The 19,735-nt window shown below is 41.5% G+C and overlaps 1 protein-coding gene across 1 annotated transcript in view; it reads left to right on the plus strand.

Annotated features, from left to right (window-relative positions):
* XXYLT1 (xyloside xylosyltransferase 1) overlaps positions 1-19,503 on the plus strand; it is a 286,052-nt gene extending 266,549 nt beyond the window's left edge. The window contains exon 4 of the mRNA XM_040349500.1: positions 17,339-19,503. Within this exon, the coding sequence (XP_040205434.1) occupies positions 17,339-17,735 (397 nt within the window). The 3' untranslated portion in view covers positions 17,736-19,503. The remainder of the gene's footprint in view (positions 1-17,338) is intronic.
* Positions 19,504-19,735: the final 232 nt, after the last annotated feature.

Here is a 19,735-nt window from a genome sequence, read left to right on the forward strand (position 1 = left end):
TTATGAAAATTCTCGTAAAACATAGCACAACTTCAGAGGTGATGTCATGTGTTGTATTTTAATGCATTGTTTCACTTTCGAGCATGCATGGTCTTGGTCTTCAGATTTTATTTGGACCAATACTGTACTGATTAACCGCTTGCTGCCCGCCGGCTCTAAAATGATGGCTGGACGGTGTGGCTCTTGTTCTGGGCGGGCGTCATATGACGTCCTCACCTTCCTGGCCCAATAGGGCCCGCCTCATCACTGGGGACCCGCGATTGCCCATGAACACATCAGTACTGTGGATCTGTGTGTGTAATTTTTTACAATACATTTTTTTATTTATTGCAATTCTTTTTTTTTTATCAGCCCTGTTGGGGGGGCTTTGGTGAGATATCAGGGTTCTTAACAGACCTCTGACATCTCCCCTCTGAGACAAGGAAATGGACTAGGGACACAGATTCCCCAGTCCCTTTCTCAGCAGCCTAAGCTGCGCAGAAAATGAAAGGAGAGAAGACCGCGGCTTCTCTCCATTCATAAACTGAAACATTGTAAACACAGTTTACAATGTTTCAGTTATGTGAATGGACAGAGTCAGTGATCACTGACTCTGTACATTCAGAAAAGGTAGGAGCCGGGTTTACTGGCTCCTACCGGCGCTCTCCATCCTGACAGATCGAGGGGGATACGGCGGCAGCACAGAGATGGGGGACACGGCGGCAGCACGGAGATGGGGGACGCGGCGGCAGCGCGGAGATGGGGGACGCGGCAGCAGCATGGAGATGGGGGACGCGGCGGCAGCGCGGAGATGGGGGACGCGGCGGCAGCACGGAGATGGGGGACGCGGCGGCAGCACGGAGATGGGGGACGCGGCGGCATCACAGGGATGGGGGACGCGGCAGCACAGAGATGGGGGACGCGGCGGCAGCACGGAGATGGGGGACACGGCGGCAGCACGGAGATGGGGGACACGGCGGCAGCACGGAGAAAGATGGCAGCACGGAGGGGGGACAAGGCGGCAGGACAGAGAAGGGGGACACGGCGGCAGAACAGAGAAGGGGGACACGGCGGCAGCACAGAGAAGGGGGACACGGCGGCAGCACAGAGATGGGGGACACGGCGGCAGCACAGAGAAGAGATGGCAGAACAGAGGGGGGACACAGCAGCAGCACAGAGAAAGAGACACAGCAGCAGTACAGAGGGGGGACACGGCAGCAGTACAGAGGGGGTACACGAAGGGGTACAGCAGCAGAATGGAGGAGGATACGAGGACAGTCAGCGGTGATCGGTGCTTGTAACTCCCCCACCGCACTGATCACTGCTGACTGTCCAGGTATCGGGTGAAGCATCGGAGCTTTTGCCCAAGTACAAGTACTCGGGCAAATGCTCGGTATCAGTCCCGACACCGATACTAGTATCGGTATCGGGACAACCCTAGTAAAGACAACGACTAGTCTTTTATCATGATGTCGAAAGAGAAAGGCGCCAGGGTGGAGTCAAACGACGAGCGTATTGACGTCACCGATATCAGGGACAAGGCAGGAATCCCGCAGGGCTGAGAGCGTGATTTATAGTGGCTGGTTTAGATCAAGCAGGGAGACAAGACACCTGTGGAGATGGTCCATTAACTTGGGATATACACGCTGAAATTAAGCTCTTTCTGGTAAGAGTTTTTTCAAGAGGGGGATCCTATGCACCCCCCTCTCCTTTTCTCCGTGCAGGTGTGAAGGTGATATCTTTCGGTGTCAGCAGTGTTTCATCTTAAAGGGGTTGTAAAGGTTAAAAAGAAAATCCTAAATAGCTTCCTTTACCTTAGTGCAGTCTTCCTTCACTTACCTCATCCTTCAATTTTGCTTTTAAATGTCCTTATTTCTTCTGAGAAATCCTCACTTCCTGTTCTTCTGTCTGTGTTCACACAGTAATGCAAGGCTTTCTCCCTGGTGTGGAGTGTCGTGCTCGCCCCCTCCCTTGGACTACAGTAGAGTCAGGCCGCCCACTAACACACAGCTCCTTTCTCTATCTGCAACGTAGAGAGTAGGGATGAGCTTCGTATTCGAGTCGAACTCACGTCAGGGTGGCTTTGGCCAATTATGGCTCAGGGGGTTTAGTACACGCCCCACACTATATAATACTGCCTGGAAGTCGGCCTTGTGTAGTGTGTTGGTGGTTTACAGAGAGAGAGAAAGTGTAATTTTTTGGAGTTAGATGGAGCAGGCAGGCAGACTAGTCAGAGTTACAGTGTGTAGAGGATATATATGCATCCCAGGTGTTGTGTATATATATTTATACACTGTATTGAGTTTAGATATATCCGCTCTTCCTAATATACTGACAGGCAGGCAGGTGATTGTGCTAGCTGCAGTATTTTCATGTGGTGTACTGTCTGTGTCCTCTGTACAGTGTGCACCTAAAGCTACGTCAATAGATTTGCTGGTGTTTCTCATATTAATTCCTAAAGGCAGTAGAGCTGCACGATTCTGGGAAAAATGAGAACCACGATTCTTTTGCTTAGAATGAAGATCACGATTCTCAAAAAAATGCATGGTGCTTTTGTAAGCATGCATTTTTTATTTTTATTTACACACACTATATATATATGTATGTGTGTGCGTGTGTAAATAAAAAAAAATCACAAAAAAAAAAATGCATGCTAACAAAAGCACCATGCATTTTGGTGCAGCAGCATTAAAAAATAAAATTAAAAAAAGGCCCATGCACTTTGGTGCTATTGAGGGGTGGCAGGCAGTTCATTCTCAAATTAATAGGCTGTTCTGCAGCAAGGCACATACTCTGATGCATCGCATAGATGTGAAGTTGAACCTTTAAAACACAGCCAGGAGGCTTCAGGGATTTTGAACATTGTTCTTTCTTCCCTACCTTGTGATTCACTGTTCTAGAAAAAAACGTGAATAGCAGGTGTCCAGACACATTTTGGAGCATGAATGATCAGTAATGGCAATTTCCAGATTTCGTTTCTAAAAGGTCCACTTTAAAGCGGAGTTCCGCCCACATATAAGACTTTATGCCATCTAGTCAATTCATGCATCTTAAAATCAAATTGGCTAACTTTTTTTTTTCTGTGTTTGTTTTACCTTCTTTCCCATTGGTTTTTACTATTCTTTACTTCCTATTTGTAGCTGCTGACTTTTAATTTAATATTTTTTTTTTTCTACAGGCTGGATCTCCGCTTTAAGTATGATTACTTTTCATAGCATCATTTAAGTGAACTATAGTCTTTGTGTATGAGCTGGCAGAGAAATATATATATATATATATATATATATATATATATATATATATATATATATGATTACATCATTCCAGCAAATGAAAGTGCTGTTGATCCATTTTGTTTTTATCATAACTGCATTGCAGGTTTCAATTCTGCCGACCATTAGGGAACAGACGTTATCGAAGCATGCCATAAAATGCACAGGAAATGCGGTATCTTTACTAGCTCTTCATTTCAGCAGATGAGATCATTTCATCTCTCATGAAATTAGTGGCCCTTGCAAACACCGAGCAGTGATCAATGATATTTCAAGACAATATGACTTTGTAATATCTAAGTTTAAGGATGCATATACATTTTTAATATTCTACATGTAAAAATTGCACAGATAAAGATGCTGACATTACAGGCCATTGAACACATGCTCAAAACACATAGATGTATTTTTTAAATTACAGAAGAATCCTAGGTATATGATAAAATGAAAAAATGTTTTGGAATCAAATACCACATAACAATTAACTAGAACTAATAACTGCTTGTCCAGAGGGCAATTTAAAAAATGTTCACATATATGTTAGAGCTGCACAATTAATCGTTAAAAGAATCATTATCGCAATTTTTTCCTGGTTGCGATCTTGACAAAGTATTTCCCGATTCTTTCTATGCAGAGAATTCCCTCTGCTGAAGCCGAAGATAGAAAAAGAACGGGCAGTCTGCCAAGTATCACAACATTCTTTAGCAGTGAAACCATGTCTAAACATTGTAGCAATATGTCCTTACAATCAAAGAAATAGACTTTGGTGTGTAACCACTAAGGCCCCTTTCGCACCTGCGAAAGACTTTGGAGGATTGCAGACACTGATGAGATCGGGTGTCAGCGGATGAACGGATGGATGAAAAAGTGGACATACATGTCCACTTTTTCATCCATCCGTTCATCCGCTGACACCCGATCTCATCAGTGTCTGCAATCCTCCGATTCTGCAGAAGGAGGAAAATCCTATTTTTGCATCCGTTTGCAGAGTGGATTGGGTGAACACGGACAGACGGTCGGTGTTCATCTGATCCCCCCATAAGGGAGAGCGGAGAAAAGACAGGGTGGTCCCTGCACAGTGTGCGGGGACTGCCCTGTCATCTGCCGGCTCAGTGGGAATCAACGGGGTGATCCCCGCTGAGCAAACGGATACACATGTACGGATCCTCACGGGATCTGTACACATGAAAGGGGCCTTAAACACTAAACTGTTTTCTGACATTTATTGGTTTCAAGTTAAAAAAACATATTTTTTTTTTGCTAGAAAATTACTTAGTTCCCTTAAACATTATATAATTTTTTCTTCGTAGAGATCATCGAGAATGAAATGGTGGTTGTTGCAATGTTTTATGTCACACTGTATTTTCGCAACAGTCTTTCAAATGCAATTTTTTTGGGAAAAAAATACTTAATTTTTTTTGTATAATTTGAAAGATTTTAAGTTGCAGAGAGAATCGTGATCTTTATTCTTAGCAAAAAAATCATGATTCTCATTTTGGCCAGAATCGTGCAGCTCCATGTTAAAATCTGCATTTTTTTTTCTAGAAAATTACTTTGAATCTCCAAACATTTTAAATTTTCTGAAAGCAGAAGCCCTAGAGAATAAAATGGTAGCTGTTTACATTTTTTTTGTGTCAGGCCTCGTACACACGACCGAGGAACTTGTCGGAAAAGACACATCGTTTTCCTTGACGAGTTCGTTGTTAGGCTTGTCGAGAAACTTGACAAGCTTACTTTGCGTACACACTGTCAAGACCAAATCTCCTCATTCTCTAACGCGGTGACGTACAACACATACAACGGCAGGGGAAGTTCGATTCCACTGGCACAACCCTTGGGGCTGCATTTGCTAATCTCATGTTACTGCATGTTAAGTAAAAGTTTGGTAAGAGACAATTTGCACTTTTCAGACTGTTACAGCGTGACAAATGTGCTATCTCCATTACAAACGCTACTTTTACCGAAGGTGCGCTCCCGTCTCATACTTTATTCTGAGCATGCGCGGGTTTCTTAGCATACACACGAACATGTTTCTCGTCGAAAACCAGCTCGACGAGGAAAGTGAGACTCCCGTCGAGGAAAAAGAAAACTTGTTCTCTTTTTTCCTCGTCGAGTTTCTCAACAGTTTCCTCAGCAAAAAAGCTCTCCCACCAAGTTTCTTGATGGATTAGATCAAGGAAAACGATCGTGTGTACGAGGCCTTACACAATGTTTTTGCAGCAGTTTATCAAATGCATATGCTTAAAGAGTTAGTTCACCTTAACAGAAAAGATGTAAGGGTGACCTAACTCCAGACACCTCCGTCCCTCTGTTTTCAAATGCAAATGCGCATATAGGACCAAAACACATATAAAAATAGTGTGATTGCACCACACATGTGAGGTATTGCCACAAAAATCGTAATGAGAGCAATAATTCTAATACCATCAATAACTGGGTAAAATAATGAAATGCTGAAAAAATAAATCTCAGAAAATAGATCAAAATTCACCAGGCAGCGATGGACACACAAAACCCCAAATTGAAATATTTAGCAAATTATGAACAATGTCCTTGGTTTAAAAAAGTCCTTATGTAAATGTCAATTTTTGATGCAACAGCTGGGATGAAATGATCTTATTTAAAACAGAGTCCACTAAAGCCCAAGATGATACGTCGGAAAAGAAGACACCACACGCTTGTGCTCGTAGAAGGTGGAGGGGAGTGTGTGAAAGGAAACCCCCTCTTGAGTGTCCTCTTACTCCAAAGCACTAATCAATCAGCGTATCAAGCAATGCAATCTCAGCCACGATCTCCGGAGAACTTCTCTGGTTTGCATAGGGATCAACCATAAAAAGAAACAAGGAACAAACACATAGCGTGATCCTGTTTAAACTTTTTATTCTCCCAAAATAAAATCGTCATCCAGTGCACTCACATGAAGTAAACTTTATATTGGCATATCTCACAAAATTACCCACGTCAGGTCCAGTGTCAGTGTATCTGCGTCCCTGGCCACTCTCTGCTAGTCTAGCTGCGAGGAGGGAAGCGATCACTGATGCCGACTGACGTACCACTTGGTTCAGCCCTGACTAGTTTCGTCACATGGGACATCATCTAGTGCGTCACTAGGACACGGATTGACGCCGATGGATATTCTATTAGTTGTGGATCTGTTCTGTATATTTCTATAATTTGAAACATGTTCTTTGATGATGTCCCATGTGACGAAACTAGTCAGGGCTGGACCAAGTGAAGCAAGTGGTACGTCAGTCGGCATCAGTGATCGCTTCCCTCCTCGCAGCTAGACTAGCAGAGAGTGGCCAGGGACGCGGATACACTGACACTGGACCTGACGTGGGTAATTTTGTGAGATATGCCAATATAAAGTTTACTTCATGTGAGTGCACTGGATCACGGTTTTATTTTGGGAGAATAAAAAGTTTAAACAGGATCACGCTATGTGTTTGTTCCTTGTTTCTTTTTATGGTTGATCCCTGTGCAAACCAGAGAAGCTGTCCGGAGATCGTGGCTAAGATTGCATTGCTTGATACGCTGATTGATTAGTGCTTTGGGGTAAGAGGACACTCAAGAGGGGGTTTCCTTTCACACACCCTCCTCCACCTTCTACTAGCACAAGCGTGTGGTGTCTTCTTTTCCTACGTATCATCTTGGGCTTTAGTGGACTCTGTTTTAAATAAGATCATTTCATCCCAGCTGTTGCATCAAAACTTTACATAAGGACTTTGTTCATAATTTGCTGAATATTTCAATTTGGGTTTTTGTGTGTCCAGTGCTGCCTGGTGAATTTTGATCTATTTTCTGAGATTTATTTTTTCAGCATTTCATTATTTTACCCAGCTATTAACCACTTGCTTACTGGGCACATATACCCCCCTCCTGCCCAGGTGAAATTTCAGCTTTCGGCACTGCATCGATATAACTAACAATTGCGCGGTCGTGCGACGTGGCTCCCAAACAAAATTGACGTCCTTTTTTCCCCACAAGTAGAGCTTTCTTTTGGTGGTATTTGATCGCCTGTGCGGTTTTTATTTTTTGCGCTATAAACAAAAAAGTGAGACAATTTTGAAAAAAATACAATATTTTTTACTTCTTGCTATAATAAATATCCCAATTTAAAAAAAAAAAAAACATTTTTTTTTCTCAGTTTAGGCCGATACGTATTCTTCTACATATTTTTGGTAAAAAAAAAAAAAAAAAATCGCAATAAGCGACTGGTTTGCGCAAAAGTTATAGCGCTTACAAAATAGGGGACAGAATTATTTTTTTTTTAATTTTTTTTTTTTAATAGAAATGGCGGCGATCTGCGATTTTTAATGGGACTGCGACGTTATGGCGGACACATCGGACACATTTTTGGCGCCATTCACATTTATACTGCGATCAGTGCTATAAATATGCACTAATTACAGTATAAATGTGACTGGCATTGAAGGGGTTAACACTAGGGGGTGAGGAAGGGGTTAAATGTATCCCTGCTTAGTGTTCTAACTGTGGGGGAGGGGGGGTGACTGGGGGGGTGACCGATCTGTGTCTCTATGTACAAGAGACACAGATCCGTCTCCTCTCCAGAGACAGCACCGCTGTCTCTGTGTAAAACGGCAATGAGAGATGATCTCATATGTTTACATATGAGATCCTCTCTCATTGGCCGCACAGATCGCCTCGCGAACGGCCACTCTGATTGGCCGTTCGCGGCGATCTGTAATTGGCTGTGTCCGAGGGACACGGCCAACACAGATTTTCCACGCAGCGCGCTCTGGAGCGCGCGCGGGGATCGCCCTAAGGGGCGGCCGTCAATTGACGGCAGTTTGGAAATTGGGATCCGCACTGTAGCCGTCAATTGACGGCAGGCGGATCCCAAGTGGTTAATGTTTGTAATTGGTCCGTGAACCAAGTTTAATGGTAGCAGCTGCAGCCATTTAGTGTGGCTAGTTTGGAATTTGGCTCAGTTTTAAATCCTCTATTAGTAGATTCCATGAGCACTTGTATTGTGTTTTTACATGGGAGGTCTGCTTGAACACAACTGATTTATCTTATAATTCTAATACCAGCTCATGTTTAACTCTAAACGGATAACCTGTAAAGGAAAATTTTTAGTACAGTAGTCTGTTGCCATTTCACGGGTGTGCACAATTTTTAATCTTGACATGTCTGGTGCCTATTTGCTCGGCATTGGTGGCAATGACCAATCAGAGTCCATCTTGTACGTTTTGGAATCGCAAAACAGAGAATAGGAAGTACAAAGAACTAACACTTTCAATACATTTTAGTGTACACAAACAAAATATTTTATATTTTACCAATTTTTGGTAAAATATGATGTTTAGTGGAGTAAATAGATGGCAAACGTGCCAAGATTTATAATTGCGCCTGTGAAATGGCGACAAATTCCGGTATGTAAAATTTTCCATAAGCAACATTTAAAAGCCTTTACAGCTTATCAGTTTAGATTTAAACATGAGATATGTGGCAATACCTCACATGTGTGGTGCAATTTCAGTTTACATACGTGTGCTGCACCTATCTACGCATTTGCGCTGGGGGGGAAGGGGTGCTTTAAAAAAAAATATATATATTATTTCTTTTATATACATTTTTTTACACTCGTTTTTTCATTTAACTTTATTGCTTGCACAATGGGTGAACAAGTTCCTTGTCATTGATTTGGACAGTGACCGTTACTTTTGATGGGACATCAGGTATCTATTAGAACCCTGATGTCTCCCCTGGCTTTCAAAGTATCCGATTAAACACAGGTTGTGTTTGATTAGATGCTTCCCTGCCTGACCCGGCAAAGGAATGACGGCACTGAAACCTGAAGTGACAAAATTCTCATCGCTTTTCGACTTCATTTGTCACAGAGGGGATCAGGGAACAAATGTTCCTCCATCTTCTCTGCGGGCAGCCAATCGACCACATACGGCAGTCCCGGGCTCTCCGGTGGCTTCTGGTACATGGTACTTGGACATATTTTGAATAAAGACTGGTCTTTATTCTAGATGAGCCAGCTAAAGACAAACACAACCCATCACTTAGTTTACTATTTAAACACACAGTGTGTCTTACTAGTTGTTCTCATGTAGAGTCTGCTAAAGGGAAAAAAAACATGTTAATTAACAGATATGCACGCACACACACATTCTGTCTTTTTTTTTGTATGAATGGATACAATTTTGTTATTTTCTTTTTTGTCCTGTTAATTTGTATTCTTTGTCACTTTGCTATGCTTATACAGATTTTTGTATTGATTTAAAAAATATCATCTTATACTAATCACGAGCAGAATGGTGTCTGCAAGTGCTACACTTCAAAGTGGTGCCCTGAACATTTAAATGAAGTGAAGAGTTGTTTTTGTACAAAGAAGCATATAATTCAGGAATTTTAGACTTTTCTTCTCAGCCTTGCAAGGAAACATGCTGTCTTTTCCTGTTTACGAGACAATGTCGCTCTGAGGCCGTTTGAAGCTGTATGACCTGATTTTGCATAAGTTGACCCAGACAAGGCTTATATGTGTACATTGTCTCTACAAAAATGCAACCTCAATTATATTTGTCCTTCCAGCTCTGTGAATTGAAATTAGAAATGACATCTCCTGAACCAGACAGTCTCCCTGCAAATCCTTTATGCACAAACAGACGGTGATACGACTGTCTTAAAATAACATGTCCTTAGTTAAGAAAAAGTTTAGTTTCTGCCAGAGACATGTATGTAAACGTGATGCTGAAGTATTTAACCAGGAAGGACAGGTGTTGTGAAAAAATTGTACACTGAAAATATCGCCATAGACTAAAAGCTTGGCTGATGGCTGCTTATGCTTAAAAAGGAGCTCCAGCCAGGTTTCCAAAAATTAAATATCAGCAGCTACAAACACTTTAGCTGCTGACCTTTAATAAACATCCAGGGTCCTCACCTGGGCCAGTTCTTCACCAGTTTTCGTGTCCCCAGCAAGTTAACTGTGGGAAGCTGGCTGTGACTCCTTACAGCTTCACACTGCACATGCTCGAGCTGCTCTGGGTCCTGTAAATGGTCCCACAGCCTCCTGGGACCTGTGACATGTCCCAGAAGGTAATGGGCAAAAACTAGGTACCCACTAACCCCCCCCCCCCCCCCCCACACACACACACAAATAAAAAAGATATATTACAAATATAGCAGAGGAGGGGAGGAGGAGAAATTCCGCTTTTAAAGCAGGGTTCCGGGCATAATTTTTTTTTTTTTGCAAGCTAAAATTAAGCACATTAAGTAGTCCCTAAAACATATTAATAGCTCCCCAGTCATTCCAGAAATCATTGCAACCACTTGCCTTATATCCTCCAGTTCATGTTGTGGCCGTATCCATCATATGTGTGGGCATGTGAAGCCCAGTTCCCTTTTCTTTCTGGTTTTCAGGGATAGGTGCATGCTGGGTGATTTTTAGGTACAGTAATGCCCATTGCCTCCTGGGAAATGAGTGTCATCATTTCCCAGGAGGCAATGGGGTCTTAGGACAGGAAGTTGAACCACCTAGGACCAGGAACTAGGCAGATTACAAAATGTACCTAGTAACAGCCAGATAGAAGTGAGTAAAACATTATTTTTATTTTTTTTACATTAAAGGCAAGGTGTTAAAAGAAAGTTAATTTTTAGGGTGAAACTTCGCTTTAAGGAACAAATAGCAGACAAAAAGACAAATACATTATAGCATATGGTGTAATACCTATTTTATGGTGTATATTTAATGCAAAAGTGTAGCTTTCTTTTTAGAGGAGCCTGCAAAACTGCATCTGTTAACAGCAAGGTTAGTGTGTACAAATTACTTACCTTGGAGCAACAGTCCTCTGAAAGTTCATGCACACAAAATTCGACTCTGGTCTTACTTATCTTCCATTTACCCAACTTTGGGGATTGCAAGTAGGCTTTATAGAGTTTGCAGACTGCAAGTTGACTGTAAAGGATTTGGAGATTGCAAGTGGGCTTTAAAAGGGTTTGACCTGTACCGCCTAAAAATTTGTCGTTTTAACTTAAAAGAAAACTTTAATTGTTCAACCAGACTTGTGATCTAGGCAGACCTGTCAGACAGCACATCCAGGATCATCACTGTATCTCTCAGGTGCATTATATATGTGAATTTGTAAATAAACAACCACCCGCAGTTTAACTTTTATGATGCACCAACATACATTGCAGCTTACACTATCGGACGGTAGACATGTCAGTGGTGATTGTATAAAGTCAGCCCTCGCAGTGGTTGAGAAACATATTCTTCCTTGTATGTTTTAAACCAATTCCTTTTTTTTGTTCATAGTATTACAGGTACTCTTGATGATCTGTGTTTTCAGTAAACTCATTAAATATAACTGCTTATCAGAACTTCTGGTGTTAGCCAAACGTTTACTTACAATAGCATGCCAAAGATTATGTTTCCTGCCGTGGTGTGGGCAATAGACTCTTAAATGCTGCTCTGCACAACACCTATTTCCTCTCTTGTTAGTCAGCCCAGTCCCAACCTTTAGATAATATCCCGTTCTAGTTATGCTAATATTCATGTTATAATATTTCTCCTAGCACTCAGGAAATGTTTTTCTTAAATAACTTTGTATGACTGAATGCACTTTTTTTTATCTAATGCTGAACTCCATGATCAGCAACGATTTTCTAAATACAAGAGGCATGTGCATTCTTACTTGAACCTAGGTGTGTTTTTTATTTTTTCTTTAAGATCTGTGCAGTAATCCAGTGTGAAACTTTGCCTTTGTGTAGGAGTTTCCTGTAATAAAGACCAGTCACTGCTGCTCTTTTTGTTTGTGCACGGTGACTGGTCTTGTATCCGTCTCCTCCTGTGCAGGCAGCCAGTAGTGGATGGACCTGCTGAGTCCCTCTCACAACCTTGCTCTCTGCACAAGCTATACGCATTGCAGCATACCTTCCAACCATCCCGGATTCACTGGGACCATCCCAGGAGTCCCAGTGAATCAAGCCTGAGTCCCAGAGCGGAGCCCAGTACAAGAACAAGTTTCAGAACTTGGCTTTAGGAACTTGCTTAATGGGGACGCACTAGCGCGGGCAGTGCAGAGCCACTGAACCTGCCGCCTCCTCCTCCCTGGCTCTGATGTCTTCCTGTATACAGACAGGAGGAAGTGGCAGGAGGAGGGACACCGCTCTGCCCTCTACTCTACACTGAAATAGCTGGTTGTTAAGGAGTGGGCTGGGAAGCCGGCTCCTGTGTCCCTAACAACAGTTTCCCGCTGACAGCTGAATGTAAAAACGTTACCAACAATAAAAAAAGTGAAAAAAACATGGGGTTCCCCCCAATCCACATCAAGTCCTTAGGTCTGGTATGGATTTTGAGGGGAACCCTCACGCCAACATTTTTTTTTTATTACTACATGGGGTCCCCCACTTAATCCATACCAGACACTTATCTGAACATGCAGCCTGGCTGGCCAGGAAAGGGCGAGCGCCGCCTCCCGAACCATACCAGGCCACATGTACTCACACCGCAGACATTGGAAGGCAGCGATGGTTGCTGAGCTTTTTTTCCCACAGTGATCGTGATTGACGTTGGCTCTACGCCGGGGGACATTGTTTTTTTCCTGGCCAGCCAGGCTGCATGCTTAGAGTGTCTAGTATTGATTTTGGGGTGGACCCCACACCATTTTTTTTTCGATTGGGGGTTCCTCTCAAGATCCATACCAGACCTATAGATTTGGGGGGACCCCACACCCTTCTGTATTTAAATTTTGGTGTGGGGTTCCCCTTAAACCAGGCATCATTCAGATATCACCGTCTTCAGCCACCGATTCTCTGCACGATTAGAACGATCAAAGCGGCATTTCCACCGCTTGATCGTTCTTATATGCAGCGGGAGGGGACGCCATCCGGTGCTTCCCCGGGCTCTCCCGTGCCATCGGGGGCCTGGGGAGCGAATCGGTCCGCGCTGCCTGGAAAGCATAGAGATGACTAGTCACCAGTCATCTCTATGACCGTCAGAGGCCCGGGCGCGACGTTATGACGTCACGCCCGGTACCTGGAAGTAAACAAAGCCGGAATCGCGGCTGTCGACATGTGATCTGTGATTTTTTTTTCTCCGATTTCATGCTTGTAAGCCTGGAGGAGAGATGTGGGGTCTCCATAAAGAGGACCTGTCACACTGATTCCTATTACAAGGGATGTTTACATTCCTTGTAATAGGAATAAAAGTGATCAACATTTTTTTTTTTTTTAAAGTGTAAAAATAAAAAAAATTAAGTAAAATAAAATAACTATTTTTTTTTTTAAACGCCCCTGTCCCCATTATCTCGCATGCAGAAGCGAACACGCAAGCAAGTCCCGCCCACATATGTAAACGGCGTTCAAACCCCATATGTGAGGTATCGTCGCGTGCATTAGAGCGTGTGCAACAATTCTAGCACTAGACCTCCTCTGTAACTCGAAAATAGTAACCTGTAAAAAATGTTAAAGCGTCGCCTATGGAGATTTTTAAGTACCGAAATTTGGCGCCATTCCATGAGTGTGTGCAATTTTAAAGCTTGACATGTTGGGTATCTATTTACTCGGCGTAACATCCTTTTTCACATTATACCAAAAAATTGGGCTAACTTTATTGTTTTTTGTTATTTTTTAATTCATGAAACCGTTTTTTTTTTCCAAAAAAAGGCGTTTGAAAAATTATTGCGCAAATACTGTGCGAGAAAAAAAGTTGCAATGACCGCCATTTTATTCCCTAGGGTGTCTGCTAAAAAAATATATATAATGTTTGTGGGTTCTGATTAATTTTCTAGCAACATAATTGTGATTTTTACATGAAGGAGAGAAGTGCCAAAATAGGCCCGGTTGTCAAGTGGTTAATAGTCGTCCTTTTAGTCCCTAATGATTATAGGTTGTGTAGGTCTTGTTGAAGTGTAGATCAGATATTTTTATAAAGAGCCTACATTATCATTTTTTTTCCCCCTCATTCTGGGCCTTTGCTCCATTGTACACTCAACATACCAGATACAGAACACAAGCTTCAAGGGGATAGGTCTTTATCTGCCTACTCTCACCTATTCCTAGAAAAGACATGGTCCCCAAATTGTTTTTGTGCTAAGCGTAAACAGGAAGCATAGGCTTAGTTCCAAGGAAGGAAAGACGTCCCCCTAAAACATCTTGCCAAGATTTTTCTTAACCACTTAACCCCCAGACCATATTGCTGGTCAAAGACCAGAGCACTTTTTGCGATTCGGCACTGCGTCGCTTTAACTGACAATTGTGCGGTTGTGCGACATGGCTGCCAAACAAAATTGGAGTCTTTTTTTCCCCACAAATAGAGCTTTCTTTTGGTGGTATTTGATCACCTCTGCGGTTTTTAGTTTTTGCTCTATAAAAAAAATAGAGCGACAATTTTGAAAAAAATTAATATTTTTTTACTTTTTTCCATAATAAATATCCCCCAGAAATATATAAAAAAACATATTTTTTTCCTCAGTTTAGGCCGATACGTATTCTTCTACATATTTTTCGTTAAAAAAAATCGCAATAAACGTTTATTGATTGGTTTGCGCAGAAGTTATAGCTTTTTCAAAATAGGGGTAGTTTTATGGCATTTTTATTAATATATTTTTTTTACTAGTAATCGCGGCGATCAGTGATTTTTTTTCGGTACTGCGACATTATGGCGGACACTTCGGACACTTTTGACACATTTTTGGGACCATTGGCATTTTTATAGCGATCAGTGCTATAAAAATGCATTGGATTACTATAAAAATGCCACTGGCAGGTAAGGGGTTAACACTAGGGGGCGGGGAAGGGGTTAAGTATGTTACCTGGGTGTGTTCTAACTGTGGCCTCACTAGGGGAAATGACTGATCGCTGGTCATACATTGTATGAACAGAAGATCAGCATTTCTCTCCCTGACAGGACTGGGAGCTGTGTGTTTATTGTACGGGCTCTTGCGCAGGGGAGCCGACCTGCCGCCGTAGAACTGTGGCGGCAGGTCGGGAAGTAGTTAACTTTCAAGTTATTTTGCTTATAATATTAGAACTTCTGGTAGAGCCAGTGTCTGAGGGGCATCACTTGTTAGGGCTGCCAATTGTTTGTGATGTTTTGTGAGAACAACCCCCTACAATTATATACCAGCATCTACTGTAATTAACTAAGAGGTACTGTTGAATCTGATATTGAGATACTAAATTCAGTTAGCAGGATGTCTTGCTTGTTACATACTTGTTAGTACAAATGATCTTGTCTGTTGCAACACATATGGTAAGCAATTTTTGTGCTTGTTTTCTATAATATATCATGAACAAAGTTGCCTTTTACAACCAAATCTCTCACCCACCTGCAAGAACGCATTGATTTTAGCACAAATACTATATGTAAGCCCTTTCATAATTTAGGGCTTGTTTTTTGACTAGCAGTGTTTTAAAGCATATGTGTTAGTGTGGTATAAAATCTTGTGATTTCACTTAAGTGTTGACACATTTATTCTCGTGGGGGATTGGCTGTCTCATGCCCAGTACTAGAAACAATCACGAGCTCAGGACACTGCAGGAAAGCCTCTGTAAATAGATTCCTACTGGCAGACACTATGTCATCTGAAAAGATAGAACAATGCATTGTTAAAGTAAAAATCTATTCTATAACAATTCATCTGCCTCTCCACAAACAGAACAGTATACTCAAAATGAATACATTGTCTGCAACATGGAAGTGTAAATTGGACTCAGGCTTTATCAAGTAGGCCTGAGGTCAGAACAAGTAAGCATAGTCTGAAACCAGACATTAGATAGACCTAGGCACTTATTCATTGCAGATATGTATATAGCTCTAACAGTGCTGTACATTCACATCAGTCCCTGCCCTCAAGGAACCTATAATCTAAGGTCCCTTTCTTGCATACGTACACACATAGTGGAAATTTGGAAAAGACCTATTACTAGTATACATTGGCATTTGTCAAGGTCAGCTTGGCAATGAGGCAAGTGGACTGTTGGTATCCCAATACAGACAGAGTTGTAATGAACTGTAATTTAGGTTTCACACCACTTTTGTGAACACCACTGTTGTCTGCATTCCAGAATCATTTACTTACTGCATGGTCGAGGATCTTCAGTCTCGAGGTTAAAATAAAAACATTAATTTGCATTATAGGGGAGCAAAAAATTAGATTTTCATTAAGGCTAGTAAAACCTAAGCTTTTGCTGTTAAAATCTGCTAGTCACTGTACTAGCCCACAAAAGGGGGGGGGGAGGATATTTTGCACCATCCTAGAACATTTAGTAAGGTTTTACACTTGCATTGCCTAACAGTATTGTTTCAGAACTGTTTAATTATGGTCTATACCAGCCTTTCTAAACCTTTTCAACACAGAGGTACCCATGAAATAGTTCTCCGGTCATGGGGAACCCCTGCTTAAAATATGAAATCTACACCTCATGATATATTAGTGTGATGGTCAGTGGGAAGAATGGTCTTTAGACTTGTGGTCATTGGGAAGCATTACCTCTTTACAGATGGCTAAAAAGATCAATGGTGTCAGTGGGAACTTATCTGAGAGGCAGAAATTGCCCAAAGCTGAAGGAACACGTTGCAACCTCTGGAGGAACCCAGTTGAGAATCACTGGTCTATACCTTAGTGATGCCAGTGAACCTAAAATATACAACTTTAATAAATTGTTAATAAGGCAACATAGTGTTAGTACCTATAGATGTCAGCGTGGAAGTCTTAGACATTTGTCAGAACAAAAGATATTAAACATGAAAAAAATATAGAGGGAAGTTTATTAAATACACACATTATTTCCTGTCGAGAAGAAAATTATCTGTCATTTTGGATTCTCTGTTGATTAAATTTGACATCAGTTTGCATGGGTGGAAAAAAGCTGGTGCAGAAAAAATATAATATTCCAATTTCTGTGTTTGAGTACTTTTACAGTAAATACAGTGCACAACCATGAGTTTATTTGCATTACATCAAGTATATAATGTAAATTTCAGTTTTTTTGTTTAATGTATTTTTTTAATGCAGTAATTGTCTGTCTACAAATAGATGGCTACAAAACCATGATTGGCTGTATTCACCCTCAGGCCTAACCCAATTTTTGTTCTTCTTGTTTCCTGTTAGACATACATTTTGGCAGTACCGTCGTGAGAATCCAAACACCAAGGTAGGTAGTCCTCCCCCAGATGGAATGCCTGGGTTTAACAGTGGAGTGATGCTGCTGAACTTAGAAGCTATGCGCCAGTCCAAACTTTACAATGAGCTGCTGGAACCCAATGCTGTACGTCAGCTTGCTGAAAAATATCACTTCAAGGGACACTTAGGTGACCAAGACTTTTTCTCTATGATTGGGATGGAACATCCAGAACTCTTCTATGTTCTTGATTGTGGCTGGAATAGACAGCTGTGTACCTGGTGGAAGGATCACGGTTATGCCGACATCTTCGATCAATATTACCAATGCGAAGGTCACATCAAGATATACCATGGCAACTGCAACACTCCAATTCCAGAGGACTAGATCGACCTATATATTTTTACCAGTTTGCACTTTGTAGAGTACAAGTACAAATGGCCACATTCAAGTCAGACTACTAGTAAAACTTTACAAGCATCAGGATACATGCAACTGAGTTCAGTTAAAGAGAGCTACCTGTACCTGGTTACACATTGCCACCAACTGTGGGTATAGCTTGTATGCCCTATACTTTCTGTAATTGTATTTCAGATACATATTTTATTCTAAATATCAGGGTAATTTTTTGGACAGTTTGTATACCTGATGATTATTGTGTGCCTGAAGCGCTGTAACATTATTCCCATGTCAGAAAAACTGGACGCAATAGAGAATGGCTGCTGAACAAATTTTGAGCGCAAGTGTCACTGTAATTGTCTCCTTTTAATATATTAGAACCACCAACTTAAACATTTGTTTGGCAATGTGCAAATATATGAATGGACATAGTGTATTAAAGTGGCCTATGGGATATATTTAGTTCAGTGTAAAGCCCCGTACACACGATCGGAATTTCCGACAGTCTTTTTCCATTGGAAATTCCGACCGTGTGTATGCCACATCGGACTTTTTTCCGAGGAATTCCATCGGAGTTTAGATAGAGAACGTGTCCTTAGAAATTCCGATTTGAGTGTGGCCGGGCTAAAGCACGATCGTGTGTACGGGGCATAACTGTTCACCAGTTTGTCTTGGATGTTGCTTAAAGAATTGCCTTTGTGCACATGGACGCTTAGCAGTTCCTGTGTGTTGAGGCAAAAAAAACTCTGAACTTTCTTGTGCCTGAGGAGCCACACATGCTGCATACAACCACCAGTAGACATGGATGGTTTTTCAGCCATGCTCAAGTAAGTGGTGGTGGCCTCTGGATGTACGTATTGCACCCCTCTCCAAACTCACCAGCTTTGCATTTGGGAAGAAGCTTTCTACATACATGCACAGGTAAACGTAGATGCAGAAGCCTGAGCACAGCTGTACAGCCATTCACTTGTATTAGTAGCTGTACACTGCACATGTGGCTCCCCAGGCACCGGAAAATGGCAGGGATTTTACACCTCAGCACACAGAAGCTGCTAAGCATCCCTGTGCATGAGGCCTTAAATATCCTTTCTGTGCCCTTGTTCAATTACAGTTCTTTATTGCTTGGAATGTGTTTAACTAAAAAGTCAAATCTATTGTTTTTGTGACTTCTTGTTTACATTTTAATAATCATGCAGCTTTCTATGTAATTTTCATTTTTAGCCTCTAAACCTCAGACATGGCTTAGTTCAGAATGCTCAGAAATATCAAATGATAAATTGTATTTTTCAGCATTGCAATGTAAGCAGCAGAGCTTTATCATCATGTTCATTATTATAACTGTATCTGTATAAAATTATCTCATATTTTATGTAATGAAAATGAATGTACTCGGTGAACAAATTATAAGTGGATTCCCTCACATCCTTATGTGGTTGCTATGAACCAGTTAAGATTAATACAATCCATGTAGGAAACCAGTACCTGCAAGAGACAACAGGCACAGGGCAGGTGCTTTCAGCCTGGTGATGCTAAGCTGACAATTCACATCCACTTTGCTTGTGACCAGAATCAGTGGGTGGTCTAAGTATTGGGTAGTTGTGTAAAGTAAAAGTGAATCAGCAATGTTATGGGCAACAGAGAGAATACTTCACCCAGACACTACCAATGTTTACCACTGTAATAAAGCCTTCTGTATGTTCCCCTTTATTTATTTTGTCAGTAAAGAACTAAGAAGACTTTTTTCTATGTTCTGAAAGATTTTGTGTGTGGTCTGCATGTCATGGCATTTTTTTTTTTTTTTTAAGTGACCTGTGTTGGTGAGACATTTCACGGTACCCCATAAAATGAGAGGGTAAGGCCTCATTTCAGCCTGAACTCATGCCCATGCACACTGTTTTTCAGTATCTCCATAGCTATATCCATAATAAACCTAGACCTTGTTAATTGTTTTCAATGCCGATTCAACATGCAAATCGTAAAGGACACGG

This window comes from Rana temporaria, chromosome 4 (genome assembly GCF_905171775.1).
Source record: "Rana temporaria chromosome 4, aRanTem1.1, whole genome shotgun sequence".
Taxonomy (NCBI): domain Eukaryota; kingdom Metazoa; phylum Chordata; class Amphibia; order Anura; family Ranidae; genus Rana; species Rana temporaria.